The 19,321-nt window shown below is 45.3% G+C and overlaps 1 protein-coding gene across 2 annotated transcripts in view; it reads left to right on the top strand.

Moving 5' to 3' along the window:
- Positions 1–4,192: 4,192 nt before the first annotated feature.
- The window catches only part of ARIH2 (ariadne RBR E3 ubiquitin protein ligase 2), a 48,148-nt gene continuing 33,019 nt past the window's right edge, over positions 4,193–19,321 (top strand). Inside the window, exons 1-2 of one of the 2 annotated variants that reach the window (XM_077821115.1) lie at positions 4,193–4,323; positions 9,134–9,480. In XM_077821115.1, coding sequence (XP_077677241.1) covers positions 9,232–9,480 — 249 coding nt within the window. In that variant the 5' untranslated portion in view covers positions 4,193–4,323; positions 9,134–9,231. Of the gene's footprint in view, positions 4,324–9,133; positions 9,481–18,632; positions 18,741–19,321 lie in introns of those variants that run through there. The other variant, XM_077821116.1, reaches the window with a different exon arrangement.

The following is a 19,321-nucleotide window of genomic DNA, read 5'->3' as shown; positions in this document are numbered from 1 at the left end:
AAACTCGGTACAGTAGAACCTCAGAGTTACAGACACCATGGGAATAGAGGTCATCCATAACTCTGAACAAAACAAAGCTCCGGCTCCAGCAGTTCACACTGAGCCAGGTTCTAGAGCCACCTTCTTTCTGGACAAGCTTTTCCCCCTCCCCACCGAGGGGTGGGTGGTGAAAATAGTGCCCCCCTCCCCCCCATGGGCACACGTGTGTGTGTGTGAAAACAGCCCCCCCCTCCCCGGGAGAGGGTTGTGGAAAGCAGTGCAGACACCAATGCTGTTTCTGCGCAGGCAGGACTCAGCTTTGCCTGAGAATCTCAGCATCTTCAACTCCTAGCGGTAAGTGGGTGCCGAGTGGGGACAGGCAGCCCAGACGTGCCTACCTTTAAGATGCAATACAGGCACAGTACAGTACTGGCTTTTTTTGCAGTCTCCATTGCTGCCTGATTGATTACTTCTGGTTTCACATGGTGTCCTGTTGACCAGTCAGTCTGTAATTCTGGCGTTCATATTTTTGAGGTTCTACTGTAATAATTTTCCAAATGTAGACAAGGCCAGGTGAAAAAGTGAAATTCTTCAGAGACTGTTAGTCTCTAATCAATCCAAAAGGCCATGATATAGATGTTTAGTCACTCCCTGGCCTGTCCATGCTGCCTAGTCTCCCTCATCCCATGGAGGTAAGCAGAAGGTCACACTGAACCCATAATTCTCACATGGCAATGCCAGGAGGTGTCCCAGAGTCCCTTTGCTCCCCAGCCAATTTAATATTTTAGTAACAGGTATAAGGAATAATGACCCAAGAGCTGTGCAGTATTTAGCTGCAATTCTTTTACGTTATTCTCAGGTAATGGTGGGTGGTTTGTTAATGTCATCGGAAAGCCCACAAGGGACTGCAGCAAAAGCAACTGTAGGAGGAGGCTTACTGAAAGAGGTGAATCTTGCATTACACTTTAAATATGGCAAGTCTTGGACTCAGTCTGGTCTCCAGCAATTGTGGATTCCCAGCTAAAGTCCCTCCAGTGGGAGCAGCCTGCCCCCAGTACTTACATGTACAAATCTGGACTCCATTAGCTTGAGTATCTTTATAGAATGCAACTGCTGTGATGGAGTGCAAAACAAAAGCTGTTCTTTCTGTGAGGATATCCCGCTATTGGATATGATGACAAGATAGAGCATAGCGGATGGGTGTGATGTGCTTATGCTAGTCTGTCCTACCTAGCTGGAAGGCAGTTGCTTATTGTCGTTTCCAAATTGCCTTCAGGATTACCCCAAAGGAGTGATTAAAGTGTGATTCACTGGCCTAGTGTGTGATCTTGTCTCACTCTAGCAGCTGACCCTTGCAAGAATGAGACCCTGCCACTTACTCAGGGGGCAGCTCTACCAATTTTGCCGCCCCAAGCAGTCGCCGCCGAGCCTGGAAGAGTGGCGGAGCTGCTGCCCAAAAGCCACCATGGTGGGAAGAGCGGTGGAGCTGCTGCTGAATTGCTGCCACGGGACACAGACTGCTGCCCCATTCTCAATGCCACCCCAAGCACCTGCTTGGAAAGCTGGTGCCTGGAGCCGGCCCTGCACTTACTGATAGCAAACGCTCCTCTGATTCAAGTGGTAAGCTCATTCAAGCACTCCTGTTCAGTGCTGAATGTCCCAGGTTTGATTCCTGCTTACGAATGTTATCTATGTTATATATCAAAAGCATAGCTCTCTGTGCTCAAGTCTGTACCTGAGAAGAAAGGGCAAAGTTAAAAGCTGGGAAAAAGCATTTCTGATCAGTGCTGCAGTTTGATTGTCCATGAGCATGAATAAGTCTCATCAGGGACAAAGCTGGAAAACATGAGGGCACTGTAGTCTCTCTCTTGATCTTCTCCTAGTATCTTAAGACTGAGCACTGAAGGACGAAGGAAGTGAAAGTCATTAGTGACAAGGAAGATTAATTATAATCTTATGGAATCTATGTAAGGAGAGAAAGCCACATCAATGAAATGGAAGAGAGGGGAAGTTGATAGCAATAAATAAAAATCAGAAAATAGTAATTGTAGAAAAGTGATAAGGGAAGCAAAAGGACACACGAAGAAGAAACATATAGCCAGCAAAGTTAAAGACAATAAGAAGGCATTTTTAAAGTTATTAGGAACACAAAGAATCCTAACAATGGTACTGGTCCATTACTAAATGGAAATGGTAGAATTGTCAGTAATAATGCAGAAAAAGCAAAAATGTTAAATTACTATTTGTTTTGTATTTAGGAAAAAACAGATTAAGTAATCATATAGTGGCAATGAAACGCCACTGCAATAGCAACTCAGAAGGATGTTAACAGAAGCTGTTAAAATTAGACATTTTTAAATCTGCAGGTTTAGATACCTTACATCCAAAAGTTTTGAAAGAGCTGGCTGATGAGCCTGTTGGACCATTAATGTTCATTTTCAATGTCTTGGAAAAATATGAAAGTTCCAGAGGACTGGAAGAATGCTACTGCTGTGCCAATTTATAAAAAGGGTAAATGGGATGACCAGGGTAATTATAGACCTGTCAGCCTGATATTGCTCACAGGAAGAATAATGAAACAGCTGATACAGGACTGGATTAATAAAGAATTAAAGAAGGGTAGGTAATAGAATTAATCCCAATCAACATGGGTTTATGGAAAACAGATCCTGTCAAACTAACTTGATAACATTTTTTAAAATATGATTACAGGTTTGGTTGATAAAGATAATAGCGTTGATGTAATATACTTTCACTTCTGGAAGGCATTTGACATGGTGCTGCAAGACATTTTGATTAAAAAGTAAAATGACATAAAATTGACATGGCACACTTTAATTAGATTAAAAACTGGCTAAGTAATAGGTGTCAAAATGTAATGGTAAATGAGGAACCATCACTGAGTAGGTGAGTTTCTAATGGGGTCCCACAAGGAACAAGTTTTTGCTCCTATGCTATTAAACATTTTTATTAATGACTTGGAGGGAAATATAAAATCATCACTGTAAAGTTTGCAGATTACACAAAAATTGATAAATAATGAAGAGGACAGGTCACTGTTAAACAGCAATCGGCATTGCTTGGTAAGCTGGGCGTAAGCAAATAATAGTGTTATTTTGACCAAACATATCTAAAAACACAGAATGTTGGCCATACTTACGGACTGGGGACTCCATCCTGGGAAGCAGTGTCTCTGAAAAACGTCTGGGGATCATGATGGATAATCATGTGAAAGGGAACTCCTAATGGCATGCAGTTGCCAAAACAGCTAATGCAATCCTTGGATGTATAAATGGGAATCTTGGGTAGGAGTAGGGAGGTTCTAGCACCTCTGTATTCGGCACAGGTGTGACTCGGACTAGAATACTGTGCCCACTTCCGATGCCCACAATTCAGGAAGGATGTTGATAAATTGGAAAGAGTTCCGAGAAGAGCCCTGAGACTGATTAAAGGCTTGGAAAACAGGCCTTCTCCTAAAAGACTCGGTCTGTGAGCACATATTTGGGCCAGGGGCTCTTCGATCAAGCAGGCGAAGGCACACGGCGAGCCCGTGCCTGGAAGCTGGCCCTACCCAATTTCAGAAGCACGCTCGAAACAACTTCCCCGGGACCAGGGCGGATGCGGCCTCCCCGGCCGCTTTTACAGCGGGACCGGCTGTCTGCCCCGAAGGGCGTGCTCTAGGGCCAGCACGAGGGACGGCGCGGCGCGGCGCCCGAGGCCTGCGCGAGCCCGGGGCGGGCGGGGTACCCCGCCGTTCCGCCCCTGGAGCCAGCAGCGCTGAGTGGCCCAGGGGCGATGGCAGCGGGGCCGGGGCTCTGGGCAGCCCTGCGGACCCCGCCCGCGTCAGACCCGCGGGCCGGGGCAGCCAAGGGGAGGAGAGCCAAGGTGTGGCCGGGCCCCCGGGGCCGAGGGCAGCGCGACCCGGGCACGCCTGGGGCCGAGCCTCCCCCCCGGCCCGGCCCCGCCGCGCTGGCTCCGGCACCGCGCCCCAGCCGCAGGGGGCGGCCCCCGCCATCGACGCGTGCTACTGGGGGTCCCGCATGGCCGGCGGGGAGGCGAGCGGAACCTCCCCCTCCCCGCCGCCGCCCCCGCCCCCGCCCCCCGAATGGTTCGGACCATGCCCTGGTCGCGTCACCTCCTCCGAATAGCCGGCTTCCCCGCGTCCCACGCGCCGGCGGAAATGACGTCTGGCTGGACGCCAGAACTTCCGGTGCGCAGGCAGTAGCGGCCCGGCAGGAGGAGCCCGGGGGGAAGCGGCCCCCCCTCTTCCCGGTGGTCCCGGCACCCCGCGGCCTGCCCCGTACCTGGGCCCGAGCCTGCCGCGGCCTTCGCCCCGCAGCCCCGGTAGGTCGGAGGGAAGCCGGGCCTTGTTTACGCCGGGACAGCGCTGAGGAGACGGGCAGGGCGCCGGGCTGCTCCCTCCCGCGGGCGCAAGCGGGACGTGGCTGGAGCGGGTAGGGCCTGGGCCCTGTCCCCGCGCTCCCCTGGAGCCCGGCACGGAGCGGGGGGCGGCTCTCCCCCGGCCTGGCTGTGGAATGGGGGGAGTTGTGTGGTGCCCACCTCCCTGGGGGCTCCTTCTCCCCCAGCCCAGCTGTACCACGGGGAGGAGGGGGCTGTGTGGTGCCCCCTTCCTGAGGGCTGCTTCTCCCCCCCAGCTCAGCTGTGGTACAAGGCGGACTTTTGTGGTGCCCCCCTCTTTGGGGGCTGCTTTTACCTCCCTGAGCCTGGCTGTGCAACTCTGGGGGGGGTTGTGCAGTGCCCCCCTCCCTGGGGACTGCTTCCCCCCCGAACCTGTGCCCAGGATGGGGGCGGGCTGTGCGGTGTCCCCCTTCTTGGGAGCTAGGTCCCCACCACTAGAGCCAAATTTTGGTGGGCAAGGCTACTATTGGTCGCAGGGCACTTCCACCCCCTCATATACAATGGATCTATCTTTACCTGGCCCTCATGGGGAGACTTCATTCTCCCTGAGTGTTAGCCTCGGTGACGGGATGGGCTCCCAGTTGACTGAGTCATTCTAGCCTTTGGGAGAAGGTACCTACCCTGTATCATCCCAATCTGCATATGCTGTGGTTGGGACCTATTAATATCAACCAGGAGCCTTCAGAGCACCAAAAACCTTTCTTGCCCTTCTACTTCAAGGGGCGTTTGGTACGTGGCCCTTAGTGTAGGGGTCCTGGTGGTGGGACTATGGGAATATAGCCTTTCCCCACCTGTGTGCTAGATGGTAGTGATAGTCCAAGGGACATAGTGAGGAGCACAGTATACACTGATTCTTAAGAAGAGCTTTAATGGGATTCTCAGATAAAATTGGCTGCTGTGTACCATTATGTAGAGTAACTTGAAAATGGGCAAACTTCAAGTGCAACTTGCTGTAGGCTTTTCATGCATGTCTGTTGTAGTGCTGTTAAATGAAATTAGGTCTGAAAGGATTCTGTTTAATTTGATAATAATTTCTGTCCTCCAAATGTGGCACTCTAACTTCAGCAGGCATGCTGGAGGGGAATCCTTTCTCATGGTTTTGTGACAGGAGTGGCATATTCTTGGCCTACTGGCTGGATGCTATCTGCTTGATGTAAGTGTTTTGGTCCATGACAGGTTCAGAATCTGCAAAATGCAAGGCCTCTTTTTTTTTTTTTTAAGTTTGAAGTCCTTAAGTAGAAAATTTAATGGAAGTGAACTGATGTATGATTGTCTTAGTTTGAAATGGCTTTAAGTGGTGTGAATTCCCGAATCTATATCGGGTCCAGTGTCAAATCACTCAGACATATTATTATGTTCTTGATTTGTACATGCAGCTGCTGCAGTTGTGAATGCAAATCAGGGAAGTTGCATAGGCAAATGTCCCACAAGGGCAGAAATGTCACCGCTCCTAAAAGCCTTGCATTCTCCCCCGAGTGGAACACAACTGTTTAGTTATTACATAAGGCCCTTAGTCTACTCCCAAAACATTCCACTGCATCAGTGCAAACCCCCCTGTACGCTGAAGGACTAAATGGACCATAACATAAATGTAGCTTGTCTTTCTCCACAGGATGAGCATGATGCCTTGGGTAGGATTGAAGGCTTTCCTAACTAGTAATATCTGTCTGTCCTGAGGGATCTATGAGATTGGCTAGATAAAACTGGCATAATCATTAGATTATTGAGGACTACCCTCGGGTGGTTCTAGCATATCTTTTAGACAGATGTGCATTGCTCAAACCAAAGATACGGGCTCTATGCAAGAATTACTGGGTGAGGTTCTATGGCTTGTGTTGTTGCAGGGGATCAGATTATCATAATGGTCCCTTCTGGCATTAATCTGTGATTAACCTTTTCTCAGAGAGGCTCAAAGCAAACGAGTGTGTGTGTGTGTGTGTGTGTGTATATATATATATACACACACACACGTGTGTGTGTGCGTGTGTATATTTGCTTTGGACTTGGCAAAAGCAGAACTCAGCACTGACTATGAAATATAGTATTGAGGAATCTTTGGAGAGCCCACAGTGGAAACCCAACAAGAGAGACATTAGCTGCACGTAAAACACGCTTACCAAATAGATCAGCTTTTCCAAATATTTTCCTTAGAAGCCCATTTGTTTCCCTCCCTTCATTTCTGAAAGTTTCCATTTGGGGAAGCCTGAGAACTCTTTTGTATCTAAGGGGTTTCATATGACATTGGAAGAACCTGCTTTTAGAATCTGTTATATGGATGATTTCTCAATGATGTAACTTAGTTACTTGGATTTGGTGTCTTTTGCATCTGGCAGAAAAGGTGAATATTTGTCTGTGGCAGGTTGACTAACTCATGTGTTTTATTGACATTTCTATAGTGTTCATTGCTTTAGTATCAATGTTATGGTATGGGAATATCACTCACTGAAGACTATTACTCAGAGTTCCACATAATTTGGCAAAATAAACTTGTACCACAACTTAAATGTTCTCTCCATAGTCCCAACCCTCTAATCCTTTGGTTGTAGAGGAAACTGAAGGATATTAAAAAATATGTGGATGTGACACACATTGAAGATAAGTCAAGAAATCATGAGGTACGTTATGGGTATGGAGAACGGAATTCAGCAGGCTAATGTGATTAGATTCTAACCCTCATCCTCTCCTATTGGAGGAGGTTTAAATCTGCTGAAATGATGGCAGTGCCTCAGATTAATTATACATTAAGTCTACTCCTGAATGACTTAGAGTACCTAACAAATGTGTTTAAATCAGGAAACAAATAGAGTGGGGGAAAATAATGAAGTGCTTTGGTTGAGATTGTCCATGCACTAAAGTCAGGAAATTCAAAGTTCTGGTTCTCGCGGCAACAGTAACTTGCCACATATATATTAAAAGATTAAAGTTAACAACATAAACAGCAATTCAAAATACCACATATGCAAGGGGCCCAATTTATGCTTCCCTTGGGAAGTGTAACTTCAACATTTTTTTATCTTTTGCATGTAAAACTCAGTCACATCAGTGTAGTCCAGCTCTTTTTTTCATTTGTATTTAATATAGACCCTCTTGAGACCAAATTAACTTGGTTAGATCCTAGCTTGTGATTTTATTACAGAGATGCATCCTTCAGTTATGAGTATCAGCTTCTGCTGTCTGATGACCCCTTTATAACTAATACGTTGTGGTCATTATATTGGTGACTTGAGTAGAAGTTGTGCAAGACAGGTAACTAAGATCAAATTGACTACTTTACCAACAGCAATGAAAACGTTAAGCATAATTTAGCTATGTTGATCCTTGTGTAATTTTAGTAGCTAAACATTAATTTTTACTGAGAATGTCAAGAAAATGGACTAATTTCTGTAGTTTTCTCCTCTTTGGATATAGGACCCCAGCCAAGTGTAAACTAAGGCATGTGCCAGATTCCAATTATGAGAACATACTGAGGAGCTCATGCCTTTCTGAGCCACTGCTTTGGGTGCAGCTCAGAGCTCTGGGATTCTCTCCCCACCCTCATTCTGAGCTGCCAGTTAAATTCTACGCTCTAGAGCAGGGGTCGGCAATCTATTGCACGTGTGCCAAAGATGGCATGCGAGCTGATTTTTAATGGCATGCTGCTGCCTCCAGGTCCCAGGCACCAGCCCAGCTCAGCCTGCTGTTGAACCCAGGCCGGCACCGGGCTGAGTGGGGCTGGCTGCTGGGACCCCGGCAGGCAGCAGCGTGCCATTAAAAATCCTGCCCGCCCTGGCCCGCCCCCCCCACCCCCCCGCCCGCCTGCTGGGGCAAGGTGAAGAAGCTTGGTTTTGCCCGCTGCTGCTGCAGGGCAGGCAAGTTCCCCCTCCCCCACCTCTTCCCCCAGCGTGCTGGGTTCCTGCCCTTCCTCCTCTCCTGTCCTGCCCCCGATCAGCTGATAGCCTTTGTGAGGGAGGGGGAGAGAGAAGCGGAGCTGCAGACCCCTCGCTTCTCCTGGGAAGAGGTGGGAATGGGGCCTTGGGGAAGGGGGGTGGAATCAGGGCATATCCCCTCCGGCCACCTGCCCTGAGCTGCTCTGGGCAGGGGGCTGGGAGCACCCACACGACCCTAGCCCACACCCCCAGCCCTCTGCCCTGATCCCTACCCACCCACACCCAGCCCTCTGCCGTAACCTCTGCACCCACCACACATACCCAGCCCCCTACACCCCATGCCCTGACTCTTGCACCCCCCACATTCCCACCCCCACCCTGAGCACCAAACGGGAGCTCCTGCACCCCCACCCCACATTCCCACCTGCACCCCTTGCACCAAATGGGAGCTGCCCAGGTAAGCACTTCACACCTAAACCTCCTGCCCCAACCCTGAGCCCCCTCCCTCATTCTAGCACCTGGCCAGACCCTACACCCCAACCCCCAGCCTGCTCCTTCACCCCCAGCCCTGTGCTTAGTGCAGAGAGAGAGAGAGGGGAAGACAAAACATCTTTAAGACCTGGGAGGAGAACTAGGAAACTGTTCAGTAAGCCCTGGTTGAGAACCACACTAGGGAGACATGCCCAGGTTTTGCAGGTGCAGAAGTCAAAGCTGATCTCTAGTCAGGGACCTTCATGATAGACTGTTGCTCTCTAGCTCAGCATCAGGTCAGTGCTTTTCTTACTGTTTTATCATCTGTGTGGTATTGAAATATTCTGTTACAATTTCTTAGGCACAAGAAAAAAATTTTTTTTTCCTTCCCCGCTTAGGAGACAGAAGTCAGATGAATTCAAAGGAGTGATAAAGTGTGGCGGAGAAGGAGAAGCTGTGGTTGCTTTCCTGGTCTGCAGTTTGGCAGGGCACTAAGATGTCTGTGGACATGAACAGCCAGGGCTCTGACAGCAATGAAGAGGATTATGACCCTAACTGCGAGGAGGAGGAAGAGGATGAGGATCCTGGGGATATTGAGGATTATTATATTGGGGTAGCTAACGATGTGGAGCAGCAGGGAGCAGATGCTTTTGATCCAGAAGAATATCAGTTTACCTGCCTGACTTACAAGGAGTCAGAGAGCACCTTGAACGAGCACATGGTCAGCTTGGCCTCCACATTAAAGGTGAGCAAATGTTTCTGCATTCATCAGGTGTCCACTTAAGGCTGTATGACTGAAAAGGCAAATATTGATCAAAAATTGGAGTAGGATCACTACTTGATGAGTGTGGTGTTTAAGATTAGTAGTTCTGAGCTGACTCAGGGCTTTACAGACTACTGCATACTGGGTCTGGGGGTTGATCATAAAAGCTATTTACAGAACCTTTATTTTGTGTGAATTTTCAGAGCTAAACTTCTTTCATTAATATTGGAGAGTTCTAAAACAACAAACGAGGCAAAGGGAAGAGAAACAAGTATGAAAAGACATCACAGACACAATATAAATAGCTGTACTTATGTTTGTTCAGAAAGTGACTGGCAAGAAGCAAACGATGCTAAGAGCATAAAGTCCAAAACAAATACTCTGCCAGTTTGAGAGAGAGTAATCAGACTTAAAGATAGCTCAGATCTCCTGCACCAGCCCTATCATTGCATTGACAAGCAATTTGATTAAGGATGGTGAGCTTGTCTGCTGTTATACTAATGACTAATTCCTCATTGGAGAAGATTTCCACTTCCGTAAGTCAGCCCGTTGACATTAAGTAGTGTTCAAGAGAGACTATATTATCCCTTTTGTGTAGCTGGTAGTATGTTACAGGCCAGTAGCAATGCAAATGTTCTTGTACTGCACTACCAATGTGCTTCCTTCCCATCGTGGAGTGGCAACTTAGAGACTGAATTCTCATCTTACCTCTATATGATGCTTTCAGACCTTGACACCTCAGCTAAAGCCATCAACAGGTCTGCCATGTAGTGTCAGATGTAATGGTGTCATATTGTGATGTGGACCCTTGGCCATGGGAAGCTGGAGAGAAACAATCACACTTCACAAAAGTTGTCTAATGTTGTGATAGCAATACAGCATAGTCACTAACCTGCCACCCACACCTTTATTGGATCTTGATGCCCACTAACCATCTATAGCTTCAAGCTATTTAATATTCCATTCTCCCCTACCATAGCTAGCTGGCTCTTGGTCACATTATCTAGAATCTGTAAAGGACAGGGGAAACTGAGCTAGAATGTAAATGTTCTAGAAAGAATAAAGTGGACAGAAGGAGGGGGCAAATGGGAGGAATTGACCTGCACTTGGATCTGGCTTCCAGTCACTGTCATTTTTAAGTGACACAGTAAACATTTAGAAAAGGCTGTTTTGCTTCATGCCTGGGTGACTCATAATGTACCCCCTTAAAAGGGGTAAGTGACGTGTCCATTGAATCAAATGAATGAAAACATTAGACCTTCAGGTTTAAAATGTGAGTGGATCCTTACTTTGCCACAACACACCAAGGGTTGTTTTTACAAAGACCTGAGGACAGCATCGAGTTTGTATTAAAACCGTGAAGACTACAGTTGCCCTCATCTTTAAAATCATAGACTTTAAGGCCAGAAGGGATAATCATAGTCTAGTCTGAACTCCCGCACATCACAGGCTACAGAACCTCAACCACTCCCTCCTGTATATGCTTTAATATGAGTTACTGAAGTCCTCAAATCTTGATCTAAAGATTTTTAAATTACAGGTAATCCATCGTTTACTTTAGTTCAAACCATCAATTGATCAGTGCCATACACTGTAGAGGAAGGCAAAAAAACGCAGGGTCTCAGGCCAATTCTCTTCAATTTGTCAAGGTCATTTTGAATTCTAATCCTGCCCCCCAAAGACCTAGCAGCCCCTCCCAGCTTGGTGTCATTCGCAGATTTTATAAGCATATTCTCCACTCCATTATCCAAGTCACTACTGAAAATACTTAATATTACTGGACCCAGGACGGACCCTTGCCAGGCCTCGGTAGATGTGTCCTTCCAGTCTGACAATGAGCCATTGTTTAGCTACTCTTTGAGTACAATCTTTCAAACAGTTATGCTCTCACATTTTACTAACCACATTTCCATAGTTTGTCCCATGTGACATGAGCTATAGCAAAAGCCATACTAAAATCAAGATATGTCACGTGCAGCTCGTCTCCTATCCCTTAGGCCAGTAACCTTGTCTGGGAATGAAATTACGTTGGCTTGGCATTATTTATTCCTGACAAATCCATACTGGCTATTCCTTATAACCCTATTATCCTCTAGGAGCTTACAAATTCATTAATAATTTGTTCGGTTATCTTTCCAGGTACTGAAGTTAAGTTGACTGGTCCATAATGGCCTAGGTCCTCTTTGTTTGTTTCCCTTTTTGAAGATAAGTACTATGTTTGCCTTTTCCAGTCCTCCGGAACCTCACCTCTCTTCCATGAGTTCTCAAAGATGTACACTAATGGTTCCAGCATTGCTTCAGCTAGTTCCCGAAGTTCGCTATACCAAGCCAATGAATGCCAAGAACTGTACTAATAGGTACCCAAATACAAATCAGGTACAGCCTCTAGAGCAGTTTGGTCAAATCTCATACTGCACAATATAGGTGCAAATTTCTTAAGGCATAACACAAAACCCTATATATTCTCAGCTTGCCAAAAACAGTGCAATGTTAAGTGCTGCTAGCAACTAATTAATGTCAGATGTGTCTAACAAAAGAGTGGGTCCATTCAGATTTAGAGGGTGCTAAATTAGACATGCTCAGCAAAGCTAGGATTCTGTTACCGCTCAGATTGTTGTTCATATCCGGCATGTCCAAAAGATCGGAAGTCACATCCTGAGTACGAACAGGTACAGCAACTCAAATGCTGAAGGAAAAATTGATTCTCATTGACTAAAGCAAGAAGGACCCTTCATCTCATGAGCAACAAATTTCCGAGTCTTTGGGATGCATCCAAGAAGACTGCTCTTAGCACACAAGCAAAGGAGTGCCTCGTCTTTGCTATGGAACAAAATCAGCACTGGTGCAATTGATGTAGTGACATCTGTTGAGCAGATCTGGTGAAGACTCAAGTCAATGGGAGAGCACTCTGATGTTGATGTAATTATTCCACCTCAATGAGAGGCGGAAGCTGTTGATGGGAGAGTGTCTCCTGCTGACATACTGCGGTGTCTACACCACGCTAAGTTGATGTAAGTGACGTCACTCGGGAGTGACTTTTTTGCACCCCCAAGTGACACAATTTACATCAACTTAAGCAGTAGTGTAGACAAGACCACAGATGAATATCATCAGGCACTACTGACTTGAATACATCTACTTATCTAGATATTCTTTAACCAGTTCTTCTCCTATTTTGGCTTGCATACCTTTCCCCTTGTTAATAATTGTTTTCAGTATCTGGTCACTATTAACCTTTTTAATGAAGACTGATACAAAATAGACTGATGCCAAAATAGGCATTAAACATCTCAGCCTTCTTGCTGTAATCAGTTATTAGCTCTCCTTCACCTCTAAATACTGGCCCTTCACTTCTTTTAATCTATCACTTGCTCCTAATATATTTAAAGAACCTCTTGTTATTGTCTTTTATGGCTGTTATGAGGTGTAACTTTGATATTGTCCCTACATGCTTGTGCTGTTTTGTACTTTTGCTTTGCAATTTATTTGTCCTCTCTCTTTGTCAGGTAAATACAGAGCTGATGGAGCTATATTGACCTCTTACTATTCTTCCTATCTTTCCTTCACCTCAGAATAGTTTGCTCTTGTGCCTTTAATATTATCTTTTTGAGAAGCCCACAAATCCCCTTAACTCCTTTTTCCCTTAGATTTTCTTCCCATGGGACCTTACATAGCAGTTCTGAGTTAAGTCTTTTTTAAAATCCATTATTCTGTTGTCTGTATCATTTCCTGATCACTTTCACCCAAGTTGCCTTCAGATTTGCAACCAGTTCCTTCCTGTTAGTCAGAATCAAGTCTAAAATTGCCATCCCCTTAGTTACATCCTCCACTTTCTGAAACAAATTGTTACTGGACATTTTTTATTTTGCTGTGTTACTTTTCCAACAGATATCTGGGTAGGGAAAGTCCATGTGATGGGGTGCGACTCACCACCTCCTGATGGCCATGCTGGGAATTAGCTCTTGGCTGCCAGTAAGCCTTTCTCTAGTGGTGTCTCGCCACCATCACTTCTGCTCCACCTGTAAAACCCATGTCACTCCCCGGACCCATGGCATCCTCTTCTAGGCATGGACCTCCAGCTGTGCCCCCCTGCACTTTCTCCCCTCTTCCAGGGGAACCAGCTGTCTCTAGTTCATCCACTTGCCACTGTGGCCTACTGTAGCTGTCAGTGTAGCCCCTCACGTCAAGGGGTAAACTGCAGTCCGAATACTGGCCACCCCCTCTGTGGCAAGTGGGGGAGAAGGCTTTGTATCAGGATCCTCAGGCTGGAGCACCCTATTGCTCTTCCACCCAACACTGCTCTATCTAAGGTACTCCTCTAAGTCCTTTTCCCTTGCACTCCAGGGAGAGATTGACTCTGCTCTATTGAGCAGCCCTTCTTATATGGCCCCACCAGCCCTGATTGGCTGCTCCAACCAACCTTCTTCTGATTGGCTCTCTGCAAGCCCTCTTTCCATTGGTTGGGTTTTGTGCGGCCTGCCTGAGGGTTGCTTTAATCCTCTATCTACCTATGTGGGGCAGCTGCCCCACCACAGCCCCCATTACTAATAGATCTTGGGTTTTGGGTATTTCTGCTGTGCTAAAAATGCTCCTCCTTCTCCTGATTTGGTGCTCTATAGTAGACCCCTACCTGGTCTATAGTAGACCCCTACTGGTCACTCCTGGTTTGTCCTCCTTTTGTCTTCACCCAGAGACTTTCAGCTGGTCTGCCCTCACCTCCTTCTGGACCTCAGGACAAGTATATATTCTTGATGGGCTATATGCTCAAAGACCAAACATTGCAGCTTTTGGCTACTGCATGAAAATTGTAGAAACTCAGTGTAGACAAAGTGAAGCCAAATAGTCTGTTTCTTCCAAGCTGATTGAACTGCAAAGAGCAAACAAATCACTTGAAGGGCAAATATTATTTTAAAATTGTTTTAATAATCTCGTAACAGAGAAGGATTTCTTTTCATTAACTTGTGCCCATTTAATAAAGTGGTGTGACACAAGAAGGCTACAGGTCCCAGTGGGCAATACTCCCTTGTGCTTTGAGCAACCTCTGCTTGGGCTGGAATGGAGTAGTCAACCCCGTGCGCAGGCTACATCTCCCATGTTAAAGCTGAGTGAGCTCACGTGATACATTTGTTTTAATCTAGTAAAGCTTTTAGTTACCTGTCACCCACCAAGTGGGAATGGCATTGGGGTGGGGCAGTAAAGACATTCATTTTGAAACTTGGGGTCTTATGCTCTTAATCAAATAGATTGCTTTGCTGATGCAGCTGTAGCAAGACATTAATTTAACCTTCTTTCCCTGCATGAACAGCCCAGCTACCTCTTCCCAACTTGATCCACCATATACACAAACTCATTTGTGATGTATCTACTGGGAGACATTTCACAGATCTGAGACAGTTCAATAGTTCCTATTCTCTTCCTTTGCTTGTGTGCTAAGAGCAGTCTTCTTGGATGCATCCCAAAGACTCGGAAATTTGTTGCTCATGAGATGAAGGGTCCTTCTTGCTTTAGTCAATGAGAATCAGTTTTTCCTTCAGCATTTGAGTTGCTGTACCTGTTCGTACTCAGGATGTGACTTCCGATCTTTTGGACATGCCAGATATGAACAACAATCTGAGCAGTAACAGAATCCTAGCTTTGCTGAGCATGTCTAGTTTAGCACCCTCTAAATCTGAATGGACCCACTCTTGTTAGACACATCTGACATTAATTAGTTGCTAGCATCACTTAACATTGCACTGTTTTCGGCAAGCTGAGAATATATGGGTTTTTGTGTTATGCCTTAAGAAATCTGCACCTATATTGTGCAGTATGAGATATTGACCAAACTGCTCTAGAGGCTGTACCTGATTTGTATTTGGGTACCTGTCAGTACAGTTCTTGGCATTCATTGGCTTGGTATAGCTTATTTCAGGGAGTATTTAAAGGATACCATTGTAATGTTTAAGATTTCTAACAGCTTCATCTAGTCACAAAAGTCACTAAAAATGTTTAGCTGAGTGTCAGAAATATAACAACTATCGAACAGGAAGCTGCGCTTTCCTTGCTGTTCTCTAAATGTCCACTCCATGTGACATTTTAAACTTTAACTCTGCTGCCTTCATGTTTTGTCACTGGTACCCTGTAGAACAAGAGTTGTCCATTTCTTAGGATTCTTAGGATCTCATCTTTCATGTGTATCTAACATGTAGACTCTCCTGTCCCCTTATTTGTCATCTTTATGAGGCATATTAGGTTGAAGAAAATTCATGTCCCATTAGCAAGCATGAAGATGGGGGACATTGGATAGCTGCCGTTAAGAAAACAACATAATATGATTAAATGTTGATCTTCCCCCGCCCCCACTGAGAGATCCACTACTAGTCATGGTTTTGAGATACTGAAACAGTAGCTGATGTTTCTGAGAACTGTTAGAAATTCTCGTTTAGACTGCTTTTGTAATAATGTCCTTGATCTCAAAAGTCTTAACAAATCTATAGCAGTTTCCCTTTAACATGATTTCTTCATAAGTTGTATTATACTTATGGGTAACAGCCCATTCCTTTGTGTGAGGGTTTTTCACACTTCTTGCTATCACTCTAGGTTTTTTATGATGATCCCCCTTTTTCCTTAGGGAGACTAGTGATTCCCCAGCTCTTTTATTCCAAGACTGCCTATAGAGCAGTTGTTGTAAGATCTGTGCTGTGGTCAGGAACCCTTCCTAGACTCAGTGCCACCTTTCTCTTCAAGGACTAAAGTGGTTTAGTACTTAGGCAGTGTTTGCCCCCTAAGAGGAAAGTTTGAAGGGTAAATTAAAGACCCTTTTGAGGAAATACAATGTTGGAGATAATCCAAGGTTCGGAAGCTGTGCACCTGGCTCTCACTCCTGGGAGACTGTTTTCTGAGCCACCTCTGTTCTTCATTAGCCTGGGGAAGCAGTTTTGCTACGGCCTTTTGAACAGATCTGCTGTTAGTGCTGTTGACCTGGCTCACATCCATCTGTGTTCTTTGCTTCAGAGAACTAGATTCTGTGGTTCATTCATTTCCCAGGATAGCATTGCATGAGGGCCCAGTAGTGCAGTGAGCCTCGCACTTCCGTTTGTCTTATTCTTTTGGATTCCCTCTCTGATGCCTTCTAGAACAATTTTTTGATGGTGGCTGGGCTGTACTGTGACTATGGCCACTAAAGCACGTATTCTACTGTCATCCTCACACTTACAACAGATACTGATATTTCTTAATGGGAATTTGATTCAGTTGTGAATTGACTGCTCTGGTCACCTATTTCTTTGGACAGCATTCTTGCTTGTCCAGGTTAGCTTCCAGTCTTGAATGTCTGTTTTCTCTTTGCAGTGTAAGGTATAGTGGACCCATACTTAGAAACCTCTTGGGCTGTTTCCTCCCACTTAGAGCCCTCAGTTCCTTACAAGTCACATGGCACTTTCTATGTGGAGTTTGGCTTGGCCTAACTCTTACTGAAGTTAGCTACCCAACTGAAGAGACTCCTTATCACATGGTACATGTCTGACCAAGTATATGAATGCACTCATCATATGATGATAAGCATGTATGCTCCATTAACCTAGATAGACCCTGCTTGTTGTTTAATCTTTAGTACCTAGCACAAGGGGACATCAGTCCCTGATTGGGGTCCTTAAGTTCTACTGTAGTACAAATAATATCTTCTGAAACTTTGTTCCCTTAGCTGTTGCTATTACTGCTTCCATGCAACAGAGCGGAGTTCTGTATGTTACACTGAAACTGTACTATTATCTAGCAAATGTGTAAAATCCGGATAGTACCAATAATATACTCAACTTCAATGGGATAAGGATTATTCCTTTCATATAAGGCTTGTAAATTTGTGGTATTCAATGTGCAGTATCTGCTCAAAAAAAATTTTGAGCCAAAATAAAACAAAACTCCTTAAACAATTACCTCAAAATGCAATGTACCAGAATGTCTGGAGTGGATCTTTGGCTGGAAAGATCATAGAGCTGGCAGGAAAGCCCAGGACTTGCAAATTTAGTAGTTTCACAGGATTATTTGAAGAAAATCAGTTTTATTCCTCACTGCCCAAGCCTGCAGCTTGTTGCTATTTCCAGTTTGATGGAAAAACTAACTACAGCTGTGTGGGTTGATTAAATCCCACTCCTTTTCTTTTCTCTGATTCATGCATCACCTAAAACTTGCAGCCTGACTGGATCTGCCTGAGCGAACATGGCAGCTCACAGCTGTTGCTGAGTCTGATCTTGGTGGACGGTGGAGGGAAGAGACAGCACTATGGAAATGTCTAAACAGTCTTTCCGCAAATCTGAGTTTCACATTGCCATCTTATAGCTGGACCAGAAGAGCACAGAAGCTGTGTGAGGCAGTTAAAATACATTGCCAAATTCACATGCTATGGCTGTCAAATTCAATAATTCAGCTGAGATTGCTATTCTCTGTACCCTGAAGTGATGGCCTTCATATGAGCAATTTCTTTTCTCTCCTTCAGTTGTGTTTCTTAAAAACACACCTGGGATCCTCTAGCAGAGAGAAATGGTGAAATGGGGCAGAAGATGGGTTTGTCTTTACTGCAGAGAACTCAAGTCGTGACCAAGCACATCCTTAACTCGAGTGTGATGGTGCTTTTAACTGGAGTTGGCTGTCCTGCTGGGGCACAGGGTACGGCTTGAATGAGCACAACTCAGTAACAGCTAACACAACCCTTCTGTGTAATGTCTTGGTTAGAACTTATTTTCATTGGGCTTGCATTGTCTCCCCTGGAAAAATAACTTGCGGTCTGAGAAATACTGCACTTTGCGTTTCCCTAACAAAAGCTCTGGTGATCCCACTTGGCAGCTGAAATGTCTGTGCTTTGTACACGTGAGAGCAGGTAGATTAAGGCTAATGTAAAATGATGAAGTACAGAGAACAAGGAGTTAAGACTTAACATGAGATCCTCTTTATTCAGTGCGCAGCAAACTATGTTGTGGACTGAAACCACCTGCAAGTCCTGCTTAGCAGCACTTGTAGTATTTATCAGTCCTTAACTGCACTCTGCCTTGTAAATAGGTTTCTAATCTTGTGGGCTGACATTGGGTGTCTGCACGCCTGTGGCGAGGTGATGGTTGGAGATTAAAACCCTGTCATTTAGACATAGTTGTGCTATGCTGGCTGTCAAGACTGTTCCATGATACCAAGGCTACAGCTCATGAGTCTGAACTGCATTTCTCCTACTTCTTCTATAGCTCACAATCTGTAGCAGAGGGAGAGGCTGAAATGTAAGTCTAATTCTAAGCAATACTCTGAATGCTTAGAACTTTCAAAATTTTCTACCCAGTATGTCAGAAGTCTGAGTTAAGTAGGTGTTTACATTTTTTTAAACAGTATGATGAAAAATGCCTTTCATTTGCCCAGGTTTCAGTCTCTAATAAAAAATATCCTGGGTCTTCTTTATGAATGATAAAGAAGCACAAAAGACTTATTTTTCCCTTTTCAGGTTAAATTTTTACTTAGATATGTTTCATTCTAGTTAGTATATGAAGGTCATGCATGTTTAGAAGTTTTCAGCAAAGTACAGTGTTGCCTAACTGGGATCTAATCTTGGGAGTTGCTGTATTTCCTGTGGTGGTACGGTTTGGAAGGCTGGAGTTGTCTAAATTGACCTCATCTACTCTGCCTTCATTGTTCATCAGCCATGGTGGTTGCAGAGGCTCTTGCTCTTTGTGGGTTGCTTTGACCATGCCGGGGTATTGCTGTAAGTCTGTAAGGGTTTGATCTAGCAGTAATTTATCTTGATCACCAATTACCTTCTCTTGATGAGACAATCCAAAATCGCAGCCACTGGAAAGTCCTGTTCTAG

Source organism: Eretmochelys imbricata, chromosome 7 (genome assembly GCF_965152235.1).
Source record: "Eretmochelys imbricata isolate rEreImb1 chromosome 7, rEreImb1.hap1, whole genome shotgun sequence".
NCBI classification, from domain to species: Eukaryota; Metazoa; Chordata; order Testudines; family Cheloniidae; genus Eretmochelys; species Eretmochelys imbricata.
This window is presented reverse-complemented; position numbering and strand designations above follow the sequence as displayed.